The sequence below is a fragment of the Accipiter gentilis genome, chromosome 14, assembly GCF_929443795.1.
Source record: "Accipiter gentilis chromosome 14, bAccGen1.1, whole genome shotgun sequence".
Taxonomy (NCBI): domain Eukaryota; kingdom Metazoa; phylum Chordata; class Aves; order Accipitriformes; family Accipitridae; genus Astur; species Astur gentilis.
The window spans coordinates 17,383,616-17,406,140 of record NC_064893.1 but is presented as its reverse complement, the minus strand read 5'-3'; the positions used below and the strand labels follow the sequence as shown (position 1 = coordinate 17,406,140).

The window sequence follows — 22,525 nt, the reverse complement described above, 5'->3', positions numbered from 1 at the left end:
GGTGCCGCAGCGAGGTGGCCCCAGGAAGGGGAACTGCTGGCGGGAGCCGCAATTGCACCGGGGCTGGGCAGGGGTCTGGGCAGGGGGCTGGGGTCACACTGCTGCCACCAGCAAGGGTAGGAGGAAGCCCCTGGCCTTGCACACCCCCACCCCAAACAGACACGCACACTGACACACACCCACACACCCAGGCACACAGCAGCACAGCTACAAATCCTGCAATTGTAAGCTGAAATATTTGGGGGAAGCCTGAGGCAGACACTTTGAGTCACAGAAAGCCTCAGCCTGGTGGTGTGGTGGAAAACGTAGGTGAGCATGGCTGCAAGAGCTAAGGAGCTGCCTGGGGATGTGCACTGGGTGTGCGGGGGTGCACTGAGCTTGCTGGCATGGACCAGTCACTGCTGAGGTGCACCAGGTGTGCTAGGATGCACCTGGCACTGCTGGGGTGCACTGGGCACCATTTGTTTAGGCAACATCCCATTTGACAGGCCCTGCAAAAAGGCTGGGGGTGACGCAGCACTGGAAACAGCACTGTTGCACCCCAAGGCCCTGCTCTAGCCCCATGCAGATTCATTCACAGTACACAACCTGAACCCTTTGCAGCCTATTTCACTCCCCCTGCAGCCCAAGGGTCCCCTGGGGGGGAGAGAGGTCTCCCCCTTCGCCATTCTGGGGCCTCCATCCAGCAGCTAAACTCCAGCCCCCCTGAGGGAGCACCATGTCTGTCCCAGACTCGCACCTGGCTTCAGGTCCAGCCAGAGTCCTCACCTGCTCCTTCCCTGCCTGCCTGGCTCTGCCCAGCTAGTTTTCTCCCCAAAACTTATTCTATTCCTGCCCCATTCAAAAGACAATCAGGCAGCCATCTTCACTATAAAACCCCATTGTCAGTTAATTTCTTTGGAAATGCAACAGTCCCTCTGAGCATCGTCTCCTGCACCAGGATGAGATGCCTCAGAAGGAATCTGTCCTGTCAAAACTCAGGGTAAAGCATCTCCACTTGAGATCAGATCATGTCAGGGCTCGTCTGTGCAGAAGACAGGAACCCTGAGGCACCAGAGACCATGCTGAGAACAAGTCTCATTTAATTGACATCAGCCCAAAACCACAGTACAGATTCATGCTGACAACCTCACGCTGATGTCTCAGTGCTGTGCTATCTGGGAGGAAAGGCAAAGGGGCATCAGCGAGGACTGCCTGCAGCAGGCTGACCCCCAGCTTCAGAAGGCAGCTACAAAACACAAGCAGCGTCAGAAAGAACAGCCAAGGAGCTTTTATTCCTGTGGAAATGAAGAGCCAAAATGAAGTTTGAAGCAAGCCTGAATCCAACCCAGCACATGCAGGAAAAGCTGTTAAGCAGCTTGTAAGGAGTGACAACCAGAAAGTCCATGTCCCAGAGAGTACTACCGCATCCAGAGCTTACTTTAACTCCAAGAGCTGTTCCTGTGTTCTTGGCATGGCAGGAAGCTCATGGCTACCTTGGCTCTGTTGTCCTTCTCCGTCAGGACCCCCTTTCAAAGGTCTTCCAGGTCCTACCTCCACCAGGACTCCACACCAGACCTGCCTTTCCCCCATACAAGATGGTTTCAACTCTTCAGGCAAAGGCCCGGGAAGGGCCAAGTGTTGTCAAGCTGGGGCATGGACAGCTCTGTATGTCCCCATCTCTGCCAGAATCACTCTCAATGGCAAGAGCTGGGTTCAGCTGATGTGTCTGTGGGGACAGCCCCAGCAGACCCCATTTTTCCACCCTCCCACACCAGTTCCACAAACAATTTTTTTCCCAAGGTTATAACTGTCCTTCAAGTTTGCCTTATTTAGTAGGTTAGTTACTTGGTTTCTTAGTCTCTCACGGGTACTTAGCATGAAGCTTGACTCCCCAAAGAGAGGCCACTTCTGCAAGTCTCTCACTCTGAAGGTTGCCTCTCCACTTGCAAGATTTCCTTTAACTTTCTGGTCCGGTCTCAATTCCTGCAATAATCACTGCTGCCTTTGAGTAGTCCTGTGCTGGAGAGTATTTATCCATTAATGATCTTCTCGCTGATGTATCCAGGCATGGTGTAGATCAAAAGAACCAGGAAGATGGTCAGAACAGTGACAATGAACAGCACAATGATGTATTTCTTGTACCGCTTCCAGATAAAGAACACAAAGGTCTTCATGGGATTCACAAACCAGTTGAAAGAAGTTTTTGGCCGGCTGGAACAGGAAGGGAAGAATAAACTAACACAGGCTCAGTCCAGAGCAGCATGTTGGCCCCTCTGCTTTGGTGCCCTGCCACCCTCAAGGGTTGCCAGCTCTTCCTGCTGCTTCCAGACAGGATCACTCTAGGGGCTGCAAGAACTACAGTGCCTGTGAAAGCGCTGGAGACAACAGGGCCTGAGCCTCAGGACAGCCCCCACAGAGCTGTTCTGCACCCATGTGGCCAACAGGTGCGTTCACATGGTTAAACCAGAGCTGCCTTTTTTGTACAAGCAATGTTATGGCATAGCTGCCTTGAGTACCTCACTGAGATCAGCCCTGACCCAGATGCTGCAGCCACAAGTCCCACTGGACCGACTTGAGCTCTGGGAAGCCCTGGCAGCCCCAGTCCTGCAGACCCCACCACCCAGGGCCTCATTGATTGCTCTCAGCTTCCTGACAAGCAGATGTTCCCTGTCCTCATGCAAAGGGCTGCTGAAAACACAGCACTGTCCATCCATGTTAAAGGTGATAACACAGATACTCACTTAGGCTTTTCCAGGGGTTCAGGCTCTTTTCGGCCCAAACCAACAGGACTTTTCTCAGCTTCCTCCACAGTCAGCAGCTGGAACTCTGCTTCCACCTTACCCTGGAGGGGGAATATGTCTGAGCCGCAGCTGCATGTGTTGCTTCACAGACCAGCCTGCTACCACACGGCCTGCCAGGACTGGGTATTTTTCTCCCAGTTCCACTTACAGATGCTCAGAGCAATTAATTTTTCTCTCCAGGCATTAGCTACAGAATCTCTCACTTTGCACCAGTGGAAACTGTGGCCTGGCTGGAAACTAACTGTTTCGCAGACAAGGCACTGTATTGTAATGCACTCCCCAGCTATCTGGATTTGTCCGGAGCCTCCCACACTGGCATTGAGCAAAACCCGCCCTTAGGGACAAACAATGTCCACTAGCAGGGCAATCAGCAGCAAGTCTGTCCTGGGACAGTTGGCATCTGCCTGTCTGGAGTAGGCAGAGACCCTAGGACAAGCTTTTGCTGCTGTCCTGTCTGGTTGATGGGGAGCCATGTGACTCTTGCATTGCTCTCCTCAATTCCTCTATGGGAAGCTCAGAGGAAGACATGAAGCTGGACACCCCCTGCATGCCACTGCAGCTCACACTTCTGGGTAGATGAAGTGCTGGATTTGCAGCAGATGGGACAAGTTTCCAGGACTCTGCACAAAGTCCTGGGCAGCTGGGTCACTGCTGCCTCTGCAGGACAGGTTGCCGTGTCAAGGCAGAGGCAAAATGCTGGCTCTCTGCTAGCGCCACCACCCTGCCTTACCGTCAGGAGGTACTTGTTCCCACTGGGGTCTGTGAACTCCACATCCTCTGGTTTGACTGAGCTGCTCCACTTCTTTTTCTTCTTCTTCTGCTTGTCCTCCCTCTTCTCTCTCTCCTCGTCTTCTTGATCTTTGAGTTTGATGAAGGGCCACCAGCCCCTCATGCGCTTGTTTCGGAAGATGGAGAAGCGAGGTGTTGCATTCTCCTTGGCCATCTTGATGGTGCAATGCTCTGAGCTCTTGGCTGCCCGCACCATGTCATGCAGCTTCAGCTCGATGGAGCCTGCAGGCACAATGAAGAGGAGAGCTCATGGTGAAATCCTGAGGTCAGCCCCACACACCATTTGGCTTCCTGTCTCAGCCACACTCCCACCACCACGAGTAGGTCCCAGCTGCTGCAATGATCTAGCAGAGTCCTGCACATTTACGGGTGGAGAACCTGAAGCTCAGCATAAGAAAGGACCTGCCCAAGAGTTAGAGACTAAGAAGCAGAAGCCACAGGTCTTTTCTCATCTGTGATGTGGCCAGTTTGATTTGTGTGTGGTACAGGGGGTTATTTTCACTCCTTTACCATGTCCCACCCTGCTGTCCTCACATGTCCAAGCTTCTCTTCCCCTCTCGGTCCTGCAAATGTCAATAAAAAATTACAAAATCTGGGAAACTCTTTAAAGGTTTCAAGTCTGTCTTACATCTGAAACAGATTCAGTTCATTTCCCTGCTTGGCCTTGTACCCCTGTCCTCCCTGGAAGGAGCTCCTTTCCCACTTTGGCACTGAGCCCTTGCAACAAATCAGTCTTACCATGTACTGGTCTGTATTGCCAAAAGCATAGCCAGCAACCAAGGGATGTGGGTATTCTCCTCTGCTCAGCTCTGGTGAGACTGCATCTGGATACAGTGTCCAGGTTTGGACCCCAACACAAGAAAGGTGTCAACTAACTAGAGAGTCCAGTGGCTGAGACAGTCAAGGCTAGAGTGTGTGCCATAGCAGGATGGATTGAGAGACCCATGCATGTTCAGCCCAGAGAAGAGAGGTCAAGGGAAAGATCTTATTGTATCTCCCACAGCCTAAAGGAAGCTATAGAGTAGATGGAGCTAGACTCTTCTCAGACATGGATGATGAGAGCACGTAAGGCAATGGACACAAGCTGCTGCAAGTAAAAAAATCTGAGAATGACGAGAACAGTGCAGCCAGGAAAAGAGGCCCAGAAGGGTGCTGGGATCTCCATCCTTGGAGATACTCGAAACTCACCCAGACAAGGCCCTGAGCAACCTGACCTACATTGCATCTAGCGCTGCTTGGAGCAGAAGGTTGCAATAATGACTGCAGAAGCCCTTTCCTGCCTAGACGTTCCTGAGAGCGTACATGGCAGGAATTGTTGGGATTGCTGTCTAATGCTTTCTTCAGTGCCTGAGTAGCATGGCTGAACCAATCACCACTGGAAGTGCCTCATGGAGGTAAAGCCCTTTAAACATACTGTGGAAGGTTGATGAATAAAGAGAGTTTTATCCTGCCCAAGAGACAGCAGGACAAAGGGGCCGCTTTTTAATGGGGAGGGCAAAGTTTGAAGAAGGGAGGGACAACCGAATGGCGTGCTACAAACTTGGGGATGGCAGCAGAAGCAGAAGAGAGGCAGCAGTATTTGTGCTAGTGTAGTGTGGGTGGAATCACCACCAGCCCACTGCATGCCCAACCCAGCAGGTCTGGTTACTAGGAAGTACCAGAGCAGCTGGGGAGCTCCGATCCCCCAGCAATAGGATGCTGCAGCTCAGGTGCAAATGGTCTCACAAGGGTTGCCAGTCCCTGTGCCAACAACATAAGCTCCTGGGAAAGCTGCTCTTTGGCCAACTCTTTGGGATCTAAGTGAAAGCAGGGAAAATGAGCAAGTTTATCAGAAAGGTTGTGAGGAAGCAGAACCTGGAAGTCCTGTGGTGTCACAGGCCCTGAAAAAGGACACCAAGGCCCTGGAACAAGCATGCAAGCTCAACATGTCTGTGTAGGACAGGTGCCTATCTCCAGGTTCTGCCTATAGCTCACATGTGAAAAACCAGCCCAGGTGGCTGCTGAGCTGAAGAGCTTGATCTGATGTTCCTGGTATCCCTTCTCAGAGAGCTGGGCCCTGAGGGGAACACTGTAATACTCCAGCAAGGTGAGGGACAGGTCACCCCGCTTCCAGCAGGTCATACCATACCTAGAAAGTCATTAGCTGAAATCCTGTCATAATCCCAGACCTGGAGGACCAGAACAGCTGGTTCCCGAAACTCTGATTCCTCCACGGAGAAGACAGAGTCCTTCTTCTTGTAGGTGATCTCCTTCTCGGTCGGGAGATAGTTGAAGCGGAAGATGAACCTCCAGTTGAAATTGCCCTCCCCAGTCAAGGAGTTAAAGTGAACATCCGTCTCCTGCTTGTCGTGGTCAAGACCCTTTATCCAGCTGCAGGAGAAACTCAGTTATCTCCTACCCCTGTCAGCCAGCCCCAAAGGCAGAGCAGAAGGATGGAGGGTCTGAACCCCATGGGGTAGCCAGAAAGGAAGAGTCAAAGAGCCAAACCAGACCAACATCTTTGGGGGTACAGCAGTTCATGCAGGGGACTGGAGTGCGGCACCTCATGCTGATGCAGGGAGCAGCAGAGGTTCAGAGGAGGTAGGGAGGGTGTGGAGCAGGGCAAGGAGCAGGACAGCCAGGCTCTGGCCTCCCTCTGGCTCCCATCAGACCTTTTCACATAGATGTCACTGGAAGGCTCTCCCGTTACTGGGTTGACATCATCAAGGATCACGTCATCTGTGTTCCAGATAATCACACGCAGCTCGTAGCTGTGGGAAGGGCACAGGGGTGAGTGAGACACATGCTCTCACCCCCAGTCCCTGGGAGGGCAGGTCAAGCCCACACCAGCAAAGCAGAAGGACTTGAACGGTCCTAGCACTGTGGTCCCCGGCCAGGGCTCCTCTGGCCAAGCACAGCCGAGCAGTCTCACTGCCATGCCCTTCTCACAAAGCCCTTCCTGGGGGGCTACAACCCTACAAGACAAACACCCACAGTCAAAACAGGCAGCTTTTGCAAAGCAAATCCCTGGTACATGGGAAACTCACCGGCATCACTTAGCCATAGGAGCACAGAAAGGCTTAGGCAGGAAGAGACCTCTGCAGCCTCTGCTCCAACCTCTTGCTCTAATTTCATAGTAGATCAGATTGCTCAGGGCCCTGTCTGCATGAGTTTTGACTATCTCCAAGAATGGATATCCCAGCACCTCTCTGGGTCACTCCATCCCTTTCCCAGGGTAGCTTCACTCTCATTGGGAAAATATTTTCCCTACATCCAGTTGGAGTTTCCATTGCTGCAATTTGTGTCCATTAACTCTTGTCCTTTCACATGCATCTCTGAGAAGAATCTGGACCCTCCATCTCAATAGCCCCATTAGATCATTGAAAACAGCAGATGTCCTCCTTCACTTCTTCAGGCACCCAGAGGACATCTGTCCACTAGCCAAAATAGACCTAGATGAGTAGCTCTGACCTGGGTTTCTATCACCTTCATGTCCAGCCTTAGAAAGATTAGCCCTGCCCTTCACAAACACTTGTGCAGCTGAAGCGCTTATGCTCCATGCTGATACACCCAAGAGACCATTCCATGGCCAGAGCTGAGGAAGAGAGGAGGGCTGTATGCCAGGCCAGCACAGATCGTCAGCCTGTGCAGGACTCCATGGCTCATCTCGTCAGGCATGGTGAAGGACACTGACCCTCCACACAGGCTCACCAGTCCCAGCCCTGCTCCCATGGGTGCTACCTGACAGGCAGTCGTGGCTTGATATTGACAGGCGGCGGTATCGGGACGTCATTTGGAAACATGTCAATCCACATGTGCAAGGAGCCCTGATGAGAGAAGACAGCAGAGTGACTTCAAAAGACAGACCATCCTCCAGCTCTTCAAGGAGCAAGGGCTTGGTTCTGCAAGGAAAGCTCTCACCGGAAAGCCACTACTTGGCTCTTTCCATCCCCAGCACTTCAGAGTGATGTGTGACTGGATTTTAGATAGGGAAAAAATTAAAACTACCAAAAATTGCTTATTTCCCTCCCCACCATGCTCCCAAGAAAAAAACAGTTCAGCTGAACTGAGTCTATTTCAAACAGAGGCAAACGTGTCCCTCTGTCTTAACAAGAAGCATACAATGATGAAACACTTCAGCATAACCAAGAAAATTAAAAAGTGATAGGTCTGATCCTCCCTTCCCCATATGCATTTCCAACACTGACCAAAGCCAGAGTGACTGCAGAGCTCTGCTTTATTACAGACCTCTAGTACCTGAGGGAAGAGGAGATGTTCAGTACAGGACATTGAAATGGTTGAGCTCTGATCACTGCGCTGCATAAAACTGAGGATGAATGTTTCTCCTCCAGCCAGCAGTTATGTCATACCCCCAGGGAGGAGCCAAGGGGACAGCAGTAGTGACAGGGGACAAAGCAGAGGAAAAGGCAGGGTTAGGCAAGGACAATACCACCCACCATGGTGCATGTTGGCAGGGCTCAGAAGGCAGAGCAGGTCCCTTGCCATCCACACAGCATCCTCATCAGAGCAGTGCTACATGGCTTGAGGAGACAGGAAGGACTCTAGGCCACCACCATTGTGAACACATCAGTGGACAGAGGTCCCTTGAGGAAAGTGTGTTCAGAAGCACCATGAGACGTCAGAGGGTGGATATAAGCAAAGGACACCCAAGGCCAACAGTCCTCGCTTCATAGCAGGGCCAGCCGTTCACAGACACAGCTCCAGTCACCCACCCAGGAAGGGGCAACACCACGATGAAGAGACAAAAGGGGACCAGCCAGCAGACTGGGAACCAGCCACCCTGAAGGTCCTTCTCCCAGAGCAGTGTCTAGTCTTGGCAAGGAAACACATCTCACCTGCACAAGCCCAGGGTTCTCCGGGTTGTACAGGGACCGGATCTCCACATGCTCTGGTACCAGCTTGTACCCGTATCCTGGCATCTCTTCCCAGTGCTGCAGGACGTACAAAGCCTTATGTTCATCATCCACTGACCAGTTCTCATCTGCCACTCCTCTCTTGTTCCTCACAGAGGCCTCTGCAGCAGGACACAGCCAGGTAGAAGATGAAGGCATCTGGCCGGCAAGAGCCACGTCAGGACGTTAGTCACAGACACAAGTAAGGGAAGATGATGGCCTGGGCAAACAAGCACCTCACCAAAATGGGGAGAAGCAGGAGGGCAAGGATGAAGGGAATTGAGTTCAATATGTTGCAGTAATGAGGAAAACTGTAGGCAGGAAGACAAACAAGCTAAGAGAATTAAGAGGAAAAGGGCAAAAAAGAATTTATTATGGCCCTGGGAAAAAGACCCAGGGGACACCAAGGAGGATGTCATTTAAGTCCCCATGTCTCTGTGGTAGTGCCAACAGATCCATGGATGAGGTGTTTTGCCCTAGAAGTGCTCCAGAAAAGCACTTGTCACTTGGCAGAGACATGCAGCTGTGCTCTCCGTTAATTAACAGTCTGCACGATTAATTGAGTCATTTGGCACAGTGAAGCCAAATGGCAGTTCAAGACCAAATACTGCTGGTGGGGAGAAAAGCAGGAACCAACAGGTGAGGACACAATGACTCACCCACCCCTGGGTTTATGGAGAGCATCTGCCCTTTGGAGATCAGTCTGAGACCGAAACCATCCCAAGCAGTCCCCAAGCACAGCAGAGGTTCACAAGGCACCAACTGCAGCCACGTTTGAACCAGAGCTGCCTCTCGGGGGAACACCAGGAGAGCACCTCACTTCTCCCTTCCCAACTACCCAGTGACCTAGGAAAAGGGGGAAAGGGCTTTTGGAGGCTCCTTGCCCTCTCCTGAGCAGGATTTCTTTCCCCTTCATGACATAAGCCATAGAGGCCAGCGGAAAGCTGAGGACAGCAGCACTGAAATGAGCAGAAGGTAAAGTTGGCTGTACACAGAGGTCTCCTCTCTGGGCAGGTCAGGCACAGGGATCATCCTTCCTACAGGCTACATAACATTGCCTTGCAGGACCCAGCCATCCACAAGTGGGACACATCTGCTCCATCCTTTCCTCCAGGCTGGATTCAGTTGCACAGATGTTGGCCACCGGAGGGAATGTGCACAGCAGGGACAGGCCTGTGTGCTCAGGGAAGTTCACCATCACTGCTGGCAGAGGGCATGAAAGGTTTCTGTGTTCTTGGACACCCATGGCCCTGGCTCAGGGTTTGTAATGCCAGTGAGGAAGAAAGAAAAACAGCAAAGGAGAAGCAGAAGCTGCCCACAAGGAGGAAATCAATAGTAGTAAGGAGCAGTGGGCAGTCACCCAAGGCACCCAAAGCCACCAGAAGCAGAGAGCATCCCTGAAGGACAAAGCCAGATTAAAACAGGAAAGGAGACTGAAAAAGACTTCCCCCCCACACCCCCCAAAAAAAACCCAAACAAAAACAAGCCATGAAAAAAAAGGACTCCAATATCTTGCTGATGGTGGTCACAAGCAGATGGAGGTACAGTTTTGTGATGGTGTCAGCCATCAGAATAAGCTATGCCTTCTTTGGCTGCACAAGCCATCAAACCCTGGTGCACATCACTGCTGTGCAAGTGGGTTTAGTTTGCTACACCCACCGCCTGAAAAGCCAGTTTGGGACCTAATAGCCTGGATCACAGCTTCCCCGAGTGCAACACCATCATCCACTGAAACCAGGCCACTGAGCACTGAGGATGCTCCCTGCAGTGAACCAGAAAGCTGGGCCATGCAGGGCACAGAGTGGGGGCAGCCAGCCTGGACACTTCAGGGAAGAGAGGCTCCTGGGTTCCCAGACCTCTCACCAGTACACGCACTGCTGAGCACAGGCAGCTGATTAAGGGAGCAGTCATTGATCTCCAGGCCCTCCATACCTTCAGGAAAAGCCTCTGGAGGGACCTTGAATATTTTATTGTTCACTTTGACCTCCTCCCATCTGTACTCTGCTGAAGGGAGCAAGTTTTTCTTGCATAAACTATCCAAGATCTGTGTGGGCTTAAAAGCGTCTCGCCACATGTTGTAGCCATTTCTGCATGGAAGAGAGAACATTGAGAACATCTTCAGCTTAGACACAACAGGTTTTTTTCCTAGGCTGTGAAACACCCTGCCTTCCCTAGAGCACAGGCTGTGCCACCAGAACCCTGCTCAGATTTTCCCTGGGAAAACCACAGGCACACAAAAGCTTAATGAATGAAAAGCTTAACAAGCTCTCCTCCCCCAGACCAAGCCAGGCTTGCACACCACAGAACCATTAGCTTCAGACCAGCAACAGGAGCAATTCCAGCTGCAGCTCATAAGTGGGAGAGAGGTTTTAGCAGTGCTGGGGACTCAACTCCATGCCCACAGCTAATTCCCCAATAGCTGGTTAGGAGAAAAGAAGTTTACCGAAAACTGGCCAGAGGCCAAAAGGAAAACAGTTCTCATGAGTGTTGCTGCCCACAGAATTAGCTACCGTCAGAGAAACCACCCTACTTTCTGAAAGAGGTCAAAATCATATCAATGTCAAGTGAGCACTTTTATCACAGAACACCAACATGAAAGCATTAAAGAATTTTTTGCTACTATATGCAAAACATATTAGTCTGCAGTAGGAATTAGAGCTATCACAGGAAGCTAGTAGGAGTCTAAAGGAGATGGAGTTATCCATGTCACTTGTAGTGAATCTGTGGGGTACATGCTCAAAGGATACTGTGGGTGCAAGCTCCATCCTGTGAAACTGGAGGTGCGCTGTTACCCACCCAAATGGCAGGTGAAAAGAACACATCTCATGGCCCTAGCGTGTCACACCAGTACCTACATGTCGTACTGAGAAGCCACTCCACAGTTGGCCCTGTGCTTGCTGTAGAATCGATTCTCCAAGTCAATCTTGGTCTCCCCAATCAGATCATCAGATCCAAGCAAATCATGGTCAAATATTGCCACAGTGAGTTCTGATTCCATGGGAAAGGAGACTGTCAGCTCCACAACTCTGGACAGAAGCAGATGGGGAGAGTGCAATTAGCAAAGAGGATGCAAATGAAACACATGCTCTGCTTTGACCATCCTACACATTTAAGAACTGTACTTGACAACTCAAAGACCTCTGATAGAGTTTGGCTCTCCATAAGTTAAGCGTGTGCTGTTTTCAGTGCATGCAGTTTTCAGTGTGCATGTTCAAACAAAGGAGTTACTTTTCCAGGAATGTATGCAACTGGAGAGAGGTCTTGGAGCTAGGGAAAAAGCTCTACAATACTGTTGCTGCTTGGCTTGCTACTTTGTTAAATGAAGCCCTTGAGAGTGCTCCCCTCCTAACCCAAACCACTTATAGGCTCCTCTGTCAGCCAGAGGCAAGAGACATGCCTGGGACCTCTGTATTACAGCACAAGATTCTCCAGCAGAAAGGAACAGTAGACCACACATGCTGGGCCACAGCCTGAGTCCCAGATTTGCACTATTCCTATTAAACCTGCTAGATGAAAACTTCCTGCATACTCTCCAAACACAGGATTGAGCTGCTTTGGGATGTATCGCTCCTTTGTGTCCTTCTGCTCTTGCCCCACAGTCACCACCACGTAGGGGTCTGCCTTGCCATTGGGGTCTGCTGGAGACAGGTTTGTAGCCTGGAATACACAAGAGGTACTACCATACGTCAGCTGCCAAGAGCAACCTGCACAAGGAACACAGGTCCAAGACCCCCCAAGCCTGCTAGTCAGGTCTGCCCAGCAGCTGCCCCAGCAGTGAAACAGGCACTTGCTCCCATGCAAGTCCCCACTCAACAAGCCACTGATGTCTTCAGCTGTCAGCCCACCTACTTGCTCACTGCCTCAAGGCAGATGACAGGATCTGAGAAATGCCCATCTGGATTTTAAGCACCTCCTGAAGTTACAAAGCAAGGAATGCTCCCCATGGACAAGATGTAGCTTACTTCCACTGGGCTAGCAGAGCCTTCAAGCCAGCACTGAGCTTTCCACAAAAGCCACTGCTCATATTTAGTGAGCAGAGAATGGCAGGAGGTCCCTAGGGAGGTACAGACCTCCAAGCACTACTGCCACCACCACCAGAGACTTACCTTAATGATGTAAACTCTTACAAGAACCTTGATGGGTCTGTTCCTTGGAACGCCCTGGGAGACTTTGGGCTCCATGCCGGCTTCCTCAGTGGGGTAGACATAGAAGGAACCCTACAGAAAAGACACTGCAAGTAACAACTAGATACAAAAGAGAGTATCTCAGATGGGATTGGAGCAACCAAGACCAGATTCACCTGCCCACTGGAAAATCAGAGAAAATCACCATTGCCCTATGCAGACCACAGTCACCCTGTACCCATGGGGACAGTCCTTTCCAAAGGCACTGTCATGTCCACATGGCTCAAGCAGTCCTTGTTTGCAAGTTAGGCTGCAGGCTGTCAGACCACTGCCAATGCCAGAAAATCTGAAGATCTCCAAGCACTTTGGACTGCCAAAGGCAGAAGGCAAAAGGTTTTCTAGGGACCTTCTTAAATCAGCTTCTGTAGATATTTCAGTCTTCAAGAGCTCCTGGCTGGGAGGATGATGCCTCTTATAAAAAAGTTTTACTAACTTCAAAACCAGTGAAGCTCACTAATTCTTGTATTTGCACAATGAACATACCCAAAGGCCCCAACCAGACTAAGAGTCCTTTATGCTTCATGCTTTCTCCTTGCAAAAGCTACAAAATCTGAATCAGGTATATTTATCAACTAACAAAGGACCACAGTACACAATTGCTTCACCAGGCACCAACAGTACCCTGGCCATGCCGCACCATGGCCTTACATCAGTTTGCACACACCTGCACTCTCCAAGGCTTTGCTGGTGTCAGCATGCTCTGAAATACAGGTTATCCTAAGGATTTTCGGCCACATGCAGCACAAAGTCATTCCAATGATATAGTACCTTGTACTTCCCCACAAAATGTTCATCCTCGTTTCCATCTTCATCCTCATTTGCTTTGCCACGATGAAGGGGGAAAATGCACAGCCAGTCTTCAAAATTATCAAATTCATTTTCCAGCTCAGAGTTGTAGATCTGAAATAAGTAGAACATCATTTTGGGCTTTTCCCTACCATCTTAAAGGGGAGGAGAGTCAGAAAAACCATCCTTTCCCTCCTTCGACCATTTCACCTGGTCCTACCTTACCCCTGTATTACTCAGTGCAGGGTGTTATGGTTTTCCCTTATCCCCCCAGGTCCATCCACAGATGTGCACACACATCTCAGCTTGGCTCCAAGGTCTCGCTAGCTGTTTCAAAGCCCAGCAATGATGGGGGCCCAGCACACACTGCAGCAGGTTCTCCTTCCAGTCTCACCTCTACTGCAGGGAGGTGAGGAGGACATGGACAAAGGGCCAGGATTGAAAGAGGCCAGATCCGTCACCCCAATAATCACCTGAAGTGTGGTGATGAGCTTCCTCTTGGGTCGAGCAGGTTCAGCTTCAATTACTGCCTCATCTTCTGCTTCCATGTCAATAGAGGATGCATGTAAATTCCCTCCATCTAGAAATGGCAATAGGAGATTGGGAAATGCTCTGATTTCTCCCATCATCTCAAGTGTCTGTTCTCTACAGAAGAGCTGAGTATTGCTAGAGGACTCACCTGCATCATTCAGGTCATCATTCTCAGCATCTTCCTCATCACTGCGTGTCTGAAACATACACAAACAGTCACCCTACATCCCTGACAGCAAAGGCTTCTCCATCCAAGCACAGGACACTGTCAAAGCTTTCCTGCCAGCGGAGTAATACTTAGTCTGATATCATTTAGCATTAACATAATTGTAGAAGGGTATCCAATGAGTGCCTTAATGACCTTTTCTTCTCCCCAGATCCTCCTGCTGTTTTTTTTTATGGGGATTTAAGGAACATAGTGCAAGGAAGGAAATTTGGAACAGACCTGCTCCCATAGCACATCCTGGGAAGAGAGCTAGGACAGAGAGTAAGAAGCATGAAAGCCCCTGCATTGCAGCTAAAATCAGCAATGTCACATTTTCAGGACTGCCTCAACAAAAGCCCAGTTGCATTCTCAAAACCACTTGGGCACCTAGCCTCAGGGATGCTTCAACATCCATTGCCTGCTGAAATCAGCCCATCTGGTGGATGCTTGATACCTGGCTACCTTAAATGTCCTTGACACACAAAAGCCCACATCTTCCTGCAGATCCATGCCAGGAGGGTTCCTATGATGCTCAGTGCTGTTGAAAACATCTTCCTCAAGCCAGTACAGCCACTTTTCCCCTCTGCTAGCAGCTGTCAAAAAAGATTACCTGGTTATACAGCTCCTTCAGGGACTCATAGTACTTGGACCACCAATCCAGTTCTTCCAGCTCTGGTTTTTCCTCTTCATATTCATCATCCTTCTTTACAAGCTTATTGATAGTAATTTTCTTCAAAGGAGCCTTAAAAGAACAGAGAAAATGGTTCAGAGGGAGGAAACAACCACGCAGGACACCCATGCATCCTACTCTAGTGCCCTGGGAGCCTCTGGCAGAGGCTTAGCTTTCAGACAGAGCACAGGAGGTACACGGCTACCTGTAGCCCCAGGTTTGTGCTTTGCTACAAAAGCAGCAGTTTTCAAGGCACAAGGCAACACAGCTCTCCTCCCTGTGCCAGAGCCCAGACATGCAGCAGTGCTGATGGACAAGCAGGAGAGGAATGTTTGGGTCCAGAGCAAAACTGGTGGTTGAAACCTAACTCTGAACTTCCGAACTTTCTTTTTTGTTTGTAACCTTCAGTTTGTCTTTCCAAACTTCAAAATTGCTGGGCTCAACATATCACTCACCTTCACAAGGCTCAGGGGGTGAATGCTGGGACCTGGGTCACCAGCTGCTGGGCCCATGTTTACCACAGTCTGAGAGGGAAGATGCTGGGATGAGACTTTCCAAGCTGAGATGAAGAGAAGGAGCTTCATGTTTCCATGCATTTATTTCTGCCCACTGCTTCCTACTTGTTGTGGTTTAACCCCAGCCAGCAACTAAGCACCATGCAGCCGCTCACTCACTCCCCACCGCCCCCCCCCAGTAGGATGGGGGAGAAAATTGGGAAAAAGAAGTAAAACTCGTGGGTTGAGATAAGAACAGTTTAATAGAACAGAAAAGAAGAAACTAATAATGATAATGATAACACTAATAAAATGACAACAGTAGTAATAAAAGGATTGGAATGTACAAATGATGCACAGGGCAATAGCTCACCACCCGCCAACCGACACCCCGCCAGTCCCCGAGCAGCGATTCCCCCCCCCCACTTCCCAGTTCCTAAACTAGATGGGATGTCACATGGTATGGAATACACCGTTGGCCAGTTTGGGTCAGGTGCCTTGGTTGTGTCCTGTGCCAACTTCTTGTGCCCTGGCTGGCCATGAGAAGCTGAAAAATCCTTGACTATAGTCTAAACACTACTGAGCAACAACTAAAAACATCAGTGTTATCAACAATCTTTGCATACTGAACTCAAAACATAGCACTGTACCAGCTACTAGGAAGACAGTTAACTCTACCCCAGCTGAAACCAGGACACTACTTTTTGGCCAGTTGTTATTCCACAGGAAAACCCTCCCTTTTACCTCACTATAGTGTGATTGCTTTTAAAGCTTTTGATAGCAGATCCTGCAAAAATATTATGGAAATCCAAATACGGTGCTGAGCCTGACCACCATCACCAGCATGCTTGTTGCTGACTCCCAGGAATTCAGATTTATGAAATACACCTTCCTTACTTGGAAACAACCACAGATCAATCAAGCCTTTGCTTCTTTCCCTTCATGCCGTATTTATTTACACAATTCCAGATCAGGAGCTGGGGCTGTTGCTGTCACAGAGCTATTTAGTGAATCCATTACCCAACAAACAGACCTTGACCCAATGATGTGAGAGAAGTGTAAACCTTTCAGTCCTTAGTCCCAGTAGACCAGCTCCCTAGAGCTTGATAGAGGTCTCACTGGGGACAGCTCTCCAGCCCAGCTATGCAGAGGGTTGAAATAGGTGCATACAATCCCAGGCTAAACAACTCTGATTTTAGACACAAATTTTCCACAGGGATAAGTTATTGTCTAGTATCTAGCCCCAGCTAAATGTTCTTCTGGACTAAGACATATTCACAAGCCATTCTCCCTCCTCTACTTGCTACAAATGTAGAGCAAACAGTACCCGGGAAAGAGACCCCAAAGAGATGCCACATGCACAGATGAACAGTCCTGCTGGTGTGGTGGGGAGGCAAATGTTAAGCTAACCTTGGAGAAAACAGTCTGTAAACTGCCTTTTGCCATCCCTAAAGAGGGATGCCAGCCCTTACACAGCACTCCATTGCTTGGCTGCTGATGCTTCCTGAACACCAGTCTGGAGCCAAGTGCTACAGACCAGGATCACAACCTGCCTCCAACCCTAACCTGCCCTATGATGTGCTTTTGCTGGGCATCTTATGGCTCCCGGGAAAGGACTTTGCTGCCTGGCTAGAAGGGAGTGGAAGGGCCAGGGATCCCTGCCACTGGTAGAACCTGCCTGCTGCCTCCACAGGAACCTCACCAAGCAGCTCACCTTTGGGCACATCTTCTGGTTCTTCCTCCAGCTCTCTGGGAGAGAATTTCATCACGTCGGACACAACATGGGTACCCACCAGCACAGTGCGCCCAAACGCCCGCTTTTCCACCACGAAGATGCTAAGGGGAGGGTGCAGGTAGACCTGCTCAGGGAGCTCCTGCAAAAGAACCATGCACAGCATTCATAGGAGCAAGGGTGATACCTGTGGCAGCCCCACCACATGCAGGGAGGTCCGACAGCACCTTGCAGCTCTGCCCAAAAACCAAAGCCTTGCAGTGACAGGCAATGGCTGAGACTGCTCTTGGTAGGCAATTTCACAAAGGTTTTGATCTGCAGCTGAACCATATATGGCCATGGGACAGCATAATGTCAGGGGCAGCTCCCTTCCTGCTACCTTGCCCCATGCAGACAGGCAGTGCACAGGTGCAGGATGACCACAGTGCACCCTGGCATGGCAGGACCCCCCCTTTCCACTCACCACATCCATGTATTTGACCACCTCAGTGAAGTTGGGGTTCGCTTTGTAGGCCATGATCACCTCTGACTCCACCTTCTTGCCAGCACATTCAATGATCACCTGGGGCTGATCCACCTCGAACAAGTTCACCCGCTTCAGGTCCCGCAGGCCCCAGAACAGGATCTGAAGCACAACACGAAGCCACTGGGTTGTTCAAGACAGGCCAGGCATGGCACAGCCATGCAGCCTGCAACCCTGCCCAATGCTGCCACCCCCCTCACCCCACAGGACACAGACCCCAAGAGAGGCATTGAGGCCACTCTCTCAACCCAGCCACCCAACAGCTCTGGCTGTTAAACTGCTGAGACAGTTTCTCCCTCATGTCAAGCACTTCCATTTCTAGCATCTGCTCAGGCGTCAAAGGCACATTTGAACTCCAAACCCAGCTCCCTGCCCAAGCCCTGCCCCTCTGCACAAGCCAGCTGTGCTGTCCACTTGGGGCAGCTCAGTGGGGAGCCAGCCCAGTAGAAGGCAGCCCACCTCTATGCGAAACTCCTTCAGCACTGGGCGGATGCCCTCAGGGATTATGAACCGTCCGGCATGGGGGTCTCCCAGGTAGTTGGGCTCCTTGGGCTCCACGTCCTCCGGCACTGACGGCTGAACAGACGGAGCCAGGACACACCAAGTGATGAAAGCCATTTCTATTCCATGCCATGCCCTCCCTCCCTCCCCTCTTGACCTGTGCTCACAGGCTCTGTCCCTGCAGCCTCCCTTCAGTTGAAAGCCAGATGTGGCTTTCAACAGGGAATCCTCTGGTGGGCCCCATGCAACCAGCTCCTCACCCACATAGCTCTCCCCAGACAGCTGGCAACCATGCGCAGCTTCCTACAAGACCATTACCTCCAAATAGCCACTATAATCCAGCTCAATTAGCTCAAAAGTGGCAATGAGTTCTCCCACTGCTTTGGTGCCTTTGTAGAAATCAAAGAACTGCAGGGCAGGTTTGGTGTATGGCTCATCAACCAGCTTCACCTGCGGGACGGCAAAGGCCTGGCCAAGGAACTCAGGGGAACCCTGCAGGAAAGGGGGAATGGGTCAAAGCATCCCTGTATTATCTCACTGTTGAGGATTTCTTGGCTGGGTGAGGGCATGTGAGCAATCCAGCCGTTAGGTGGGAACGAAGCATAAGTTTACAAAGTGCTGTAGCAGACAAGGACGCTGTGTCCTTGTACGGTGGGAAAAAGGAAGATAAGAAGACCCTGAAAAACAACCCCTGGATGCCGAAGAATGAGATAAGTAACTGCTGGACACCTCGTGAAGAAGCTTGCACAGCCAATAGAGGATAAGATAGTGTCGTGTGAACCGGGGTATTGTATCAATTAGAGTATTGTATAAGGCATGTGCACAAGCGCATAAGGTATATAACTGTGCTAAAAGTTGTAGTAAATGGACTTCACTTGATCACATTGGTCTGTGTGTGATTTCCCCTGTGGATCCTCTGCAACATCTCAACACCTCAGAGAAAAGGTCACCACTAATTCAGCCAACCTGGGACAGCACAAGACCACTCCTCCACCCTTGCCATCCTCCACTTTGATTTCCTCTGCTCCATCCAGAGCTAGGAGCAGATGAGACATGCCTGCAGCAGCTCTTCTTAACTCCCAGTACATCTCCATGCAGAACTGGGCAAACAGCCTGGGACCACGCACCAGAGGACATCAAAGCCAGATGAGGTTGCTCAGTCTCCTCCAGCCAGGCTTTGAATGTCTCCAAGGATAAGAGATCCCACAAGCTCTCTGAGCTCCAGGTCCAGCATTTGAACTCTCTCTGGGTGAAAATTGCTTCCTTATATCAAGTTGGATTTTTTTCTTGTTCCAACTTGTGTCCGTTGCCTGTCATCCTGCCCCTGGGTACCTCCAAGAGAAGCCTGACTCCACCTTTTCTACCCTCTCCCACCAGGCAGCTGCAGGCAGCAATAAGATGCTGCCTTTGCCTCATCTTCTCCAGGCTGAATATACCCAGCTCTCCACCTCTCTTCACTTTGTCCTGTGCTCCAACCCCAACCATCTTGGTGGCCTCCTCTGGACTCACTCCAGTATGTCAGTGTCTACCTTGTACCGGGACCCAGGAAAGCTGCTGAGCTACACAGGAGAATATGGTGTGAGTTACACCATTCTCCTTACAATAACAAAGAGGCCCCAGGAGAGGAGTGTGACTTCAAAGTACTACTGAAGAGAGAAAAGGGAGGACTGAGGAGGCATGGAAGGTGGCACCTGGGGGACAGAGGGGAAGGAACAACCATAAAAGCTACATTGTCTCCCCTGGCTACAAGTACTTTGCAATGCGAGCCTGCCAAGGAAGCAGGGCAGGCAGCTGGAAGAGGCACAGTGCTTCTCTAAAGGGGAGAGATCATGGATCCACCGAGCACTAATAAGGCCCTGGCTCAGGGCATCTCTGAGCCATCTGCACACTGCAGCCAGCAGCTTCACCCCAGCTCATAGCAGAAGTCTGCAGAAAGTTTCAACCTCAGCCACAACCCCCAGGACGCATCGCCACCGGTGGACCAGGATCAAGCTCAGTCATGGAAACCAAACAGAGATGTGGCTCTGAAGTGCCTGCCTGCAGCACCCATACAGAGCTCCTCTGCCCTCCCTGTCCTGGAAACAATAGCAGGAGGGCAGCATGCCCATACTTACAAATTTATTGTTGCTGAAAAGGTTGATTATAACGATGGGGGTATCTGTTTTTAACTCTTCTTTTTTCCCATCAATAATGAGCTGGTCAAACAGAAGTAGCTCATTCCACATGGGGCTCAGTGTCTCCTCCAGCACCTGCAGGCAGAGACCGGAGGCTTGAGTGTACCACAGCCAGTGGAAACAAACCACATGCACTTTGTAAAGAGAGTGAGGAAGCATGGGCTGATCCCCTCTTCCACAAAGCTTGCGCCTGGCAGCAGGGGAGATGGTAAAAGCATGAAATCAGCACTCGGGGCCAATCAACCTTTGAGGCCATGCTCAATGATCTGTATGTTTTGCCAAATGTTCCCTGAACATAGTCACACCACCCAGAGCACACAAATACCTCATGCCTGGAGTTAGAAAATTTCCAGGAGGACTGCCACAGCACTGGCCTTCAACACGTCAGTGAGGACATAATGTTTTTTCTCTCCCCAGGTCCCCAAGAAGGCAGAGGCAAGAGCTTAAGTGGTCTTACCCTGGTGGTCTGGCAATGAGTCGAAAAAACCACTCTTGCAAACGGATCTGAAAGCCCATTGTCATCTGCAGGGAGGATCCCTCGAGCCTGATACAGATGGGCTCGGAGCTGGAAATAGCTGAAATCTGGTAAGAAAAAGAGAAGAGAGGTCCCAGATCCCCAATCCAGCCCTGCATGAGGCCAAAAAAATGCATGAAGAGGGTCAGCCAGGTAGGAGTGGGCACATCCTGCAAGGAATGGGTACCATTTCCAGGGGCAATCACTGTGGTTCTCAGAAGACCAGCATATCAAAAAAGGTTTGGCCAAGCAAGACAAGCTCAGCAGGCTGCCCAGACACCTCTGGGAAGGATATGACGTGAAATACGCATGATCTGCTGAGAGCATCTGCTGTGGGGGAGCACCACCAGGCCTCAGCAAAGGGTCAGACCTCATGCCCGTTGCCAGTTTGGCAGCACGTCCACCGCCTGCGAAGCACCCGTCCTGCCTGCTGCTCCAGCTGTGAGTGTGCAAACATATCTTCATGAGAGCAAACTGGACCTGCCTGTCCCAGTCATGCCTTAGAGATGATGTGGAAATGATAGATCAGCTCCTACTCCTCAGGCACTGACCCTGGGGCAGGACCTCTCGCTCTCTGCTCTCCTGCTCACAGTTAAACCATGTAAAAGTGGCATTTGCGCTCACCATCCCTGCTGAGCCTGCTGGGAGGACTGTACGCTGAGAGCTGGGCTGTCTCTTGTCCACTCTCAGAGAGGTATTTGAACTCCTCAGGCAGCTCCGCCAAACAGTTCTTTGCATATTTGGTTACCCCAAGCCACATGTAGATTTCCAGTTTGGCAAAGATCTCACCAGTGTGTAAGCCAGGGACCTGAAAGCACAGGAGGTTTAACAGGTTTCCCTTCTCAGCCATGGCCCCTTCAGACCAAGATGATCACCAGCAGCCAGTGACCAACTGAAGAGCACAGGAGACAGAGCACCACATCAGCAGAGGCAAAAGGCAGTGGTGGAGTAAGAGCTGTGTTTCCTTGTGAACTCCAGGATTTCAGGTAGGAGGGCTGGAAACAAGGAGGGAGAAGTTGCATGAAGCAAGCAAGAGCACACTGTTCTGGTATAAATCCTACCTTCATAAAGACAGTCTGGATCTTTGCACAGTCCTTGCCTTTCTCCTCTTCGACTACTGAGTAGAGGATGTCCTGTGCAGGAACTCTTGCATATGCCACACGCCTGTTGTTGCTGAGCATCCAGATGAGTACATCAGGGAGGGTGCACTGGGGCTGGAGGGAGGAAAGACGCATGTCACAGTGGAGGGAGCAGCATTTATCTTGTCCTCCCTCCACTGACACAGTGAAAACTTCATCTTGTCGCAGGAGGGACTGCTGGCTGCATGGCGATTTGGAGATCCAGAAGCAAATGAAGAGCCTAATATTGGCCACATGCTTCTGAAAGACTCAGCCCTACAATATGGCTCTGCAGGTGTTGTGGTTTAACCCCAGCTGGTAATTAAGCCCCACACAGCCACTCACTCACTCCCACCCCCACCCCCGGTGGGATGGGGGAGAGAATCAGAAGGGTAAAATTGAGAAAACCGGTGGGTTGAGATAAAGGCAGTTCAGTAGGTAAAGCAAAAGCCATACATGCAAGCAGAGCAAAACAAGGAATTCATTCCTCACTTCCCATAGGCAGGCAGGTGTTCAGCCATCTCCAGGAAAGCAGGGCTCCATCACACATAACGGTGACTTGGGAAGACAAACACCATCACTCCAAACATTCCCCACCCTTCCTTCTTCTTCCTCCAGCTTTATATGCT

General features: G+C 50.7%; 1 protein-coding gene across 1 annotated transcript in view; it reads right to left on the bottom strand.

The window, feature by feature from the left end:
- Positions 1–1,169: 1,169 nt before the first annotated feature.
- The window catches only part of LOC126045892 (fer-1-like protein 4), a 43,207-nt gene continuing 21,851 nt past the window's right edge, over positions 1,170–22,525 (bottom strand). Inside the window, exons 22-45 of the mRNA XM_049817539.1 lie at positions 21,840–21,992; positions 21,403–21,586; positions 20,722–20,846; positions 20,205–20,339; positions 18,409–18,582; positions 18,049–18,165; positions 17,530–17,691; positions 17,049–17,208; positions 15,296–15,399; positions 14,781–14,912; positions 14,114–14,162; positions 13,908–14,014; positions 13,417–13,548; positions 12,571–12,681; positions 11,994–12,121; positions 11,320–11,490; positions 10,397–10,551; positions 8,408–8,586; positions 7,293–7,378; positions 6,224–6,322; positions 5,701–5,942; positions 3,514–3,794; positions 2,724–2,824; positions 1,170–2,193 (exon numbers count right to left, since the gene is read on the bottom strand). Of these exons, the coding sequence (XP_049673496.1) occupies positions 2,013–2,193; positions 2,724–2,824; positions 3,514–3,794; positions 5,701–5,942; positions 6,224–6,322; positions 7,293–7,378; positions 8,408–8,586; positions 10,397–10,551; positions 11,320–11,490; positions 11,994–12,121; positions 12,571–12,681; positions 13,417–13,548; positions 13,908–14,014; positions 14,114–14,162; positions 14,781–14,912; positions 15,296–15,399; positions 17,049–17,208; positions 17,530–17,691; positions 18,049–18,165; positions 18,409–18,582; positions 20,205–20,339; positions 20,722–20,846; positions 21,403–21,586; positions 21,840–21,992 (3,468 nt within the window). The 3' untranslated portion in view covers positions 1,170–2,012. The remainder of the gene's footprint in view (positions 2,194–2,723; positions 2,825–3,513; positions 3,795–5,700; positions 5,943–6,223; positions 6,323–7,292; positions 7,379–8,407; positions 8,587–10,396; positions 10,552–11,319; positions 11,491–11,993; positions 12,122–12,570; positions 12,682–13,416; positions 13,549–13,907; positions 14,015–14,113; positions 14,163–14,780; positions 14,913–15,295; positions 15,400–17,048; positions 17,209–17,529; positions 17,692–18,048; positions 18,166–18,408; positions 18,583–20,204; positions 20,340–20,721; positions 20,847–21,402; positions 21,587–21,839; positions 21,993–22,525) is intronic.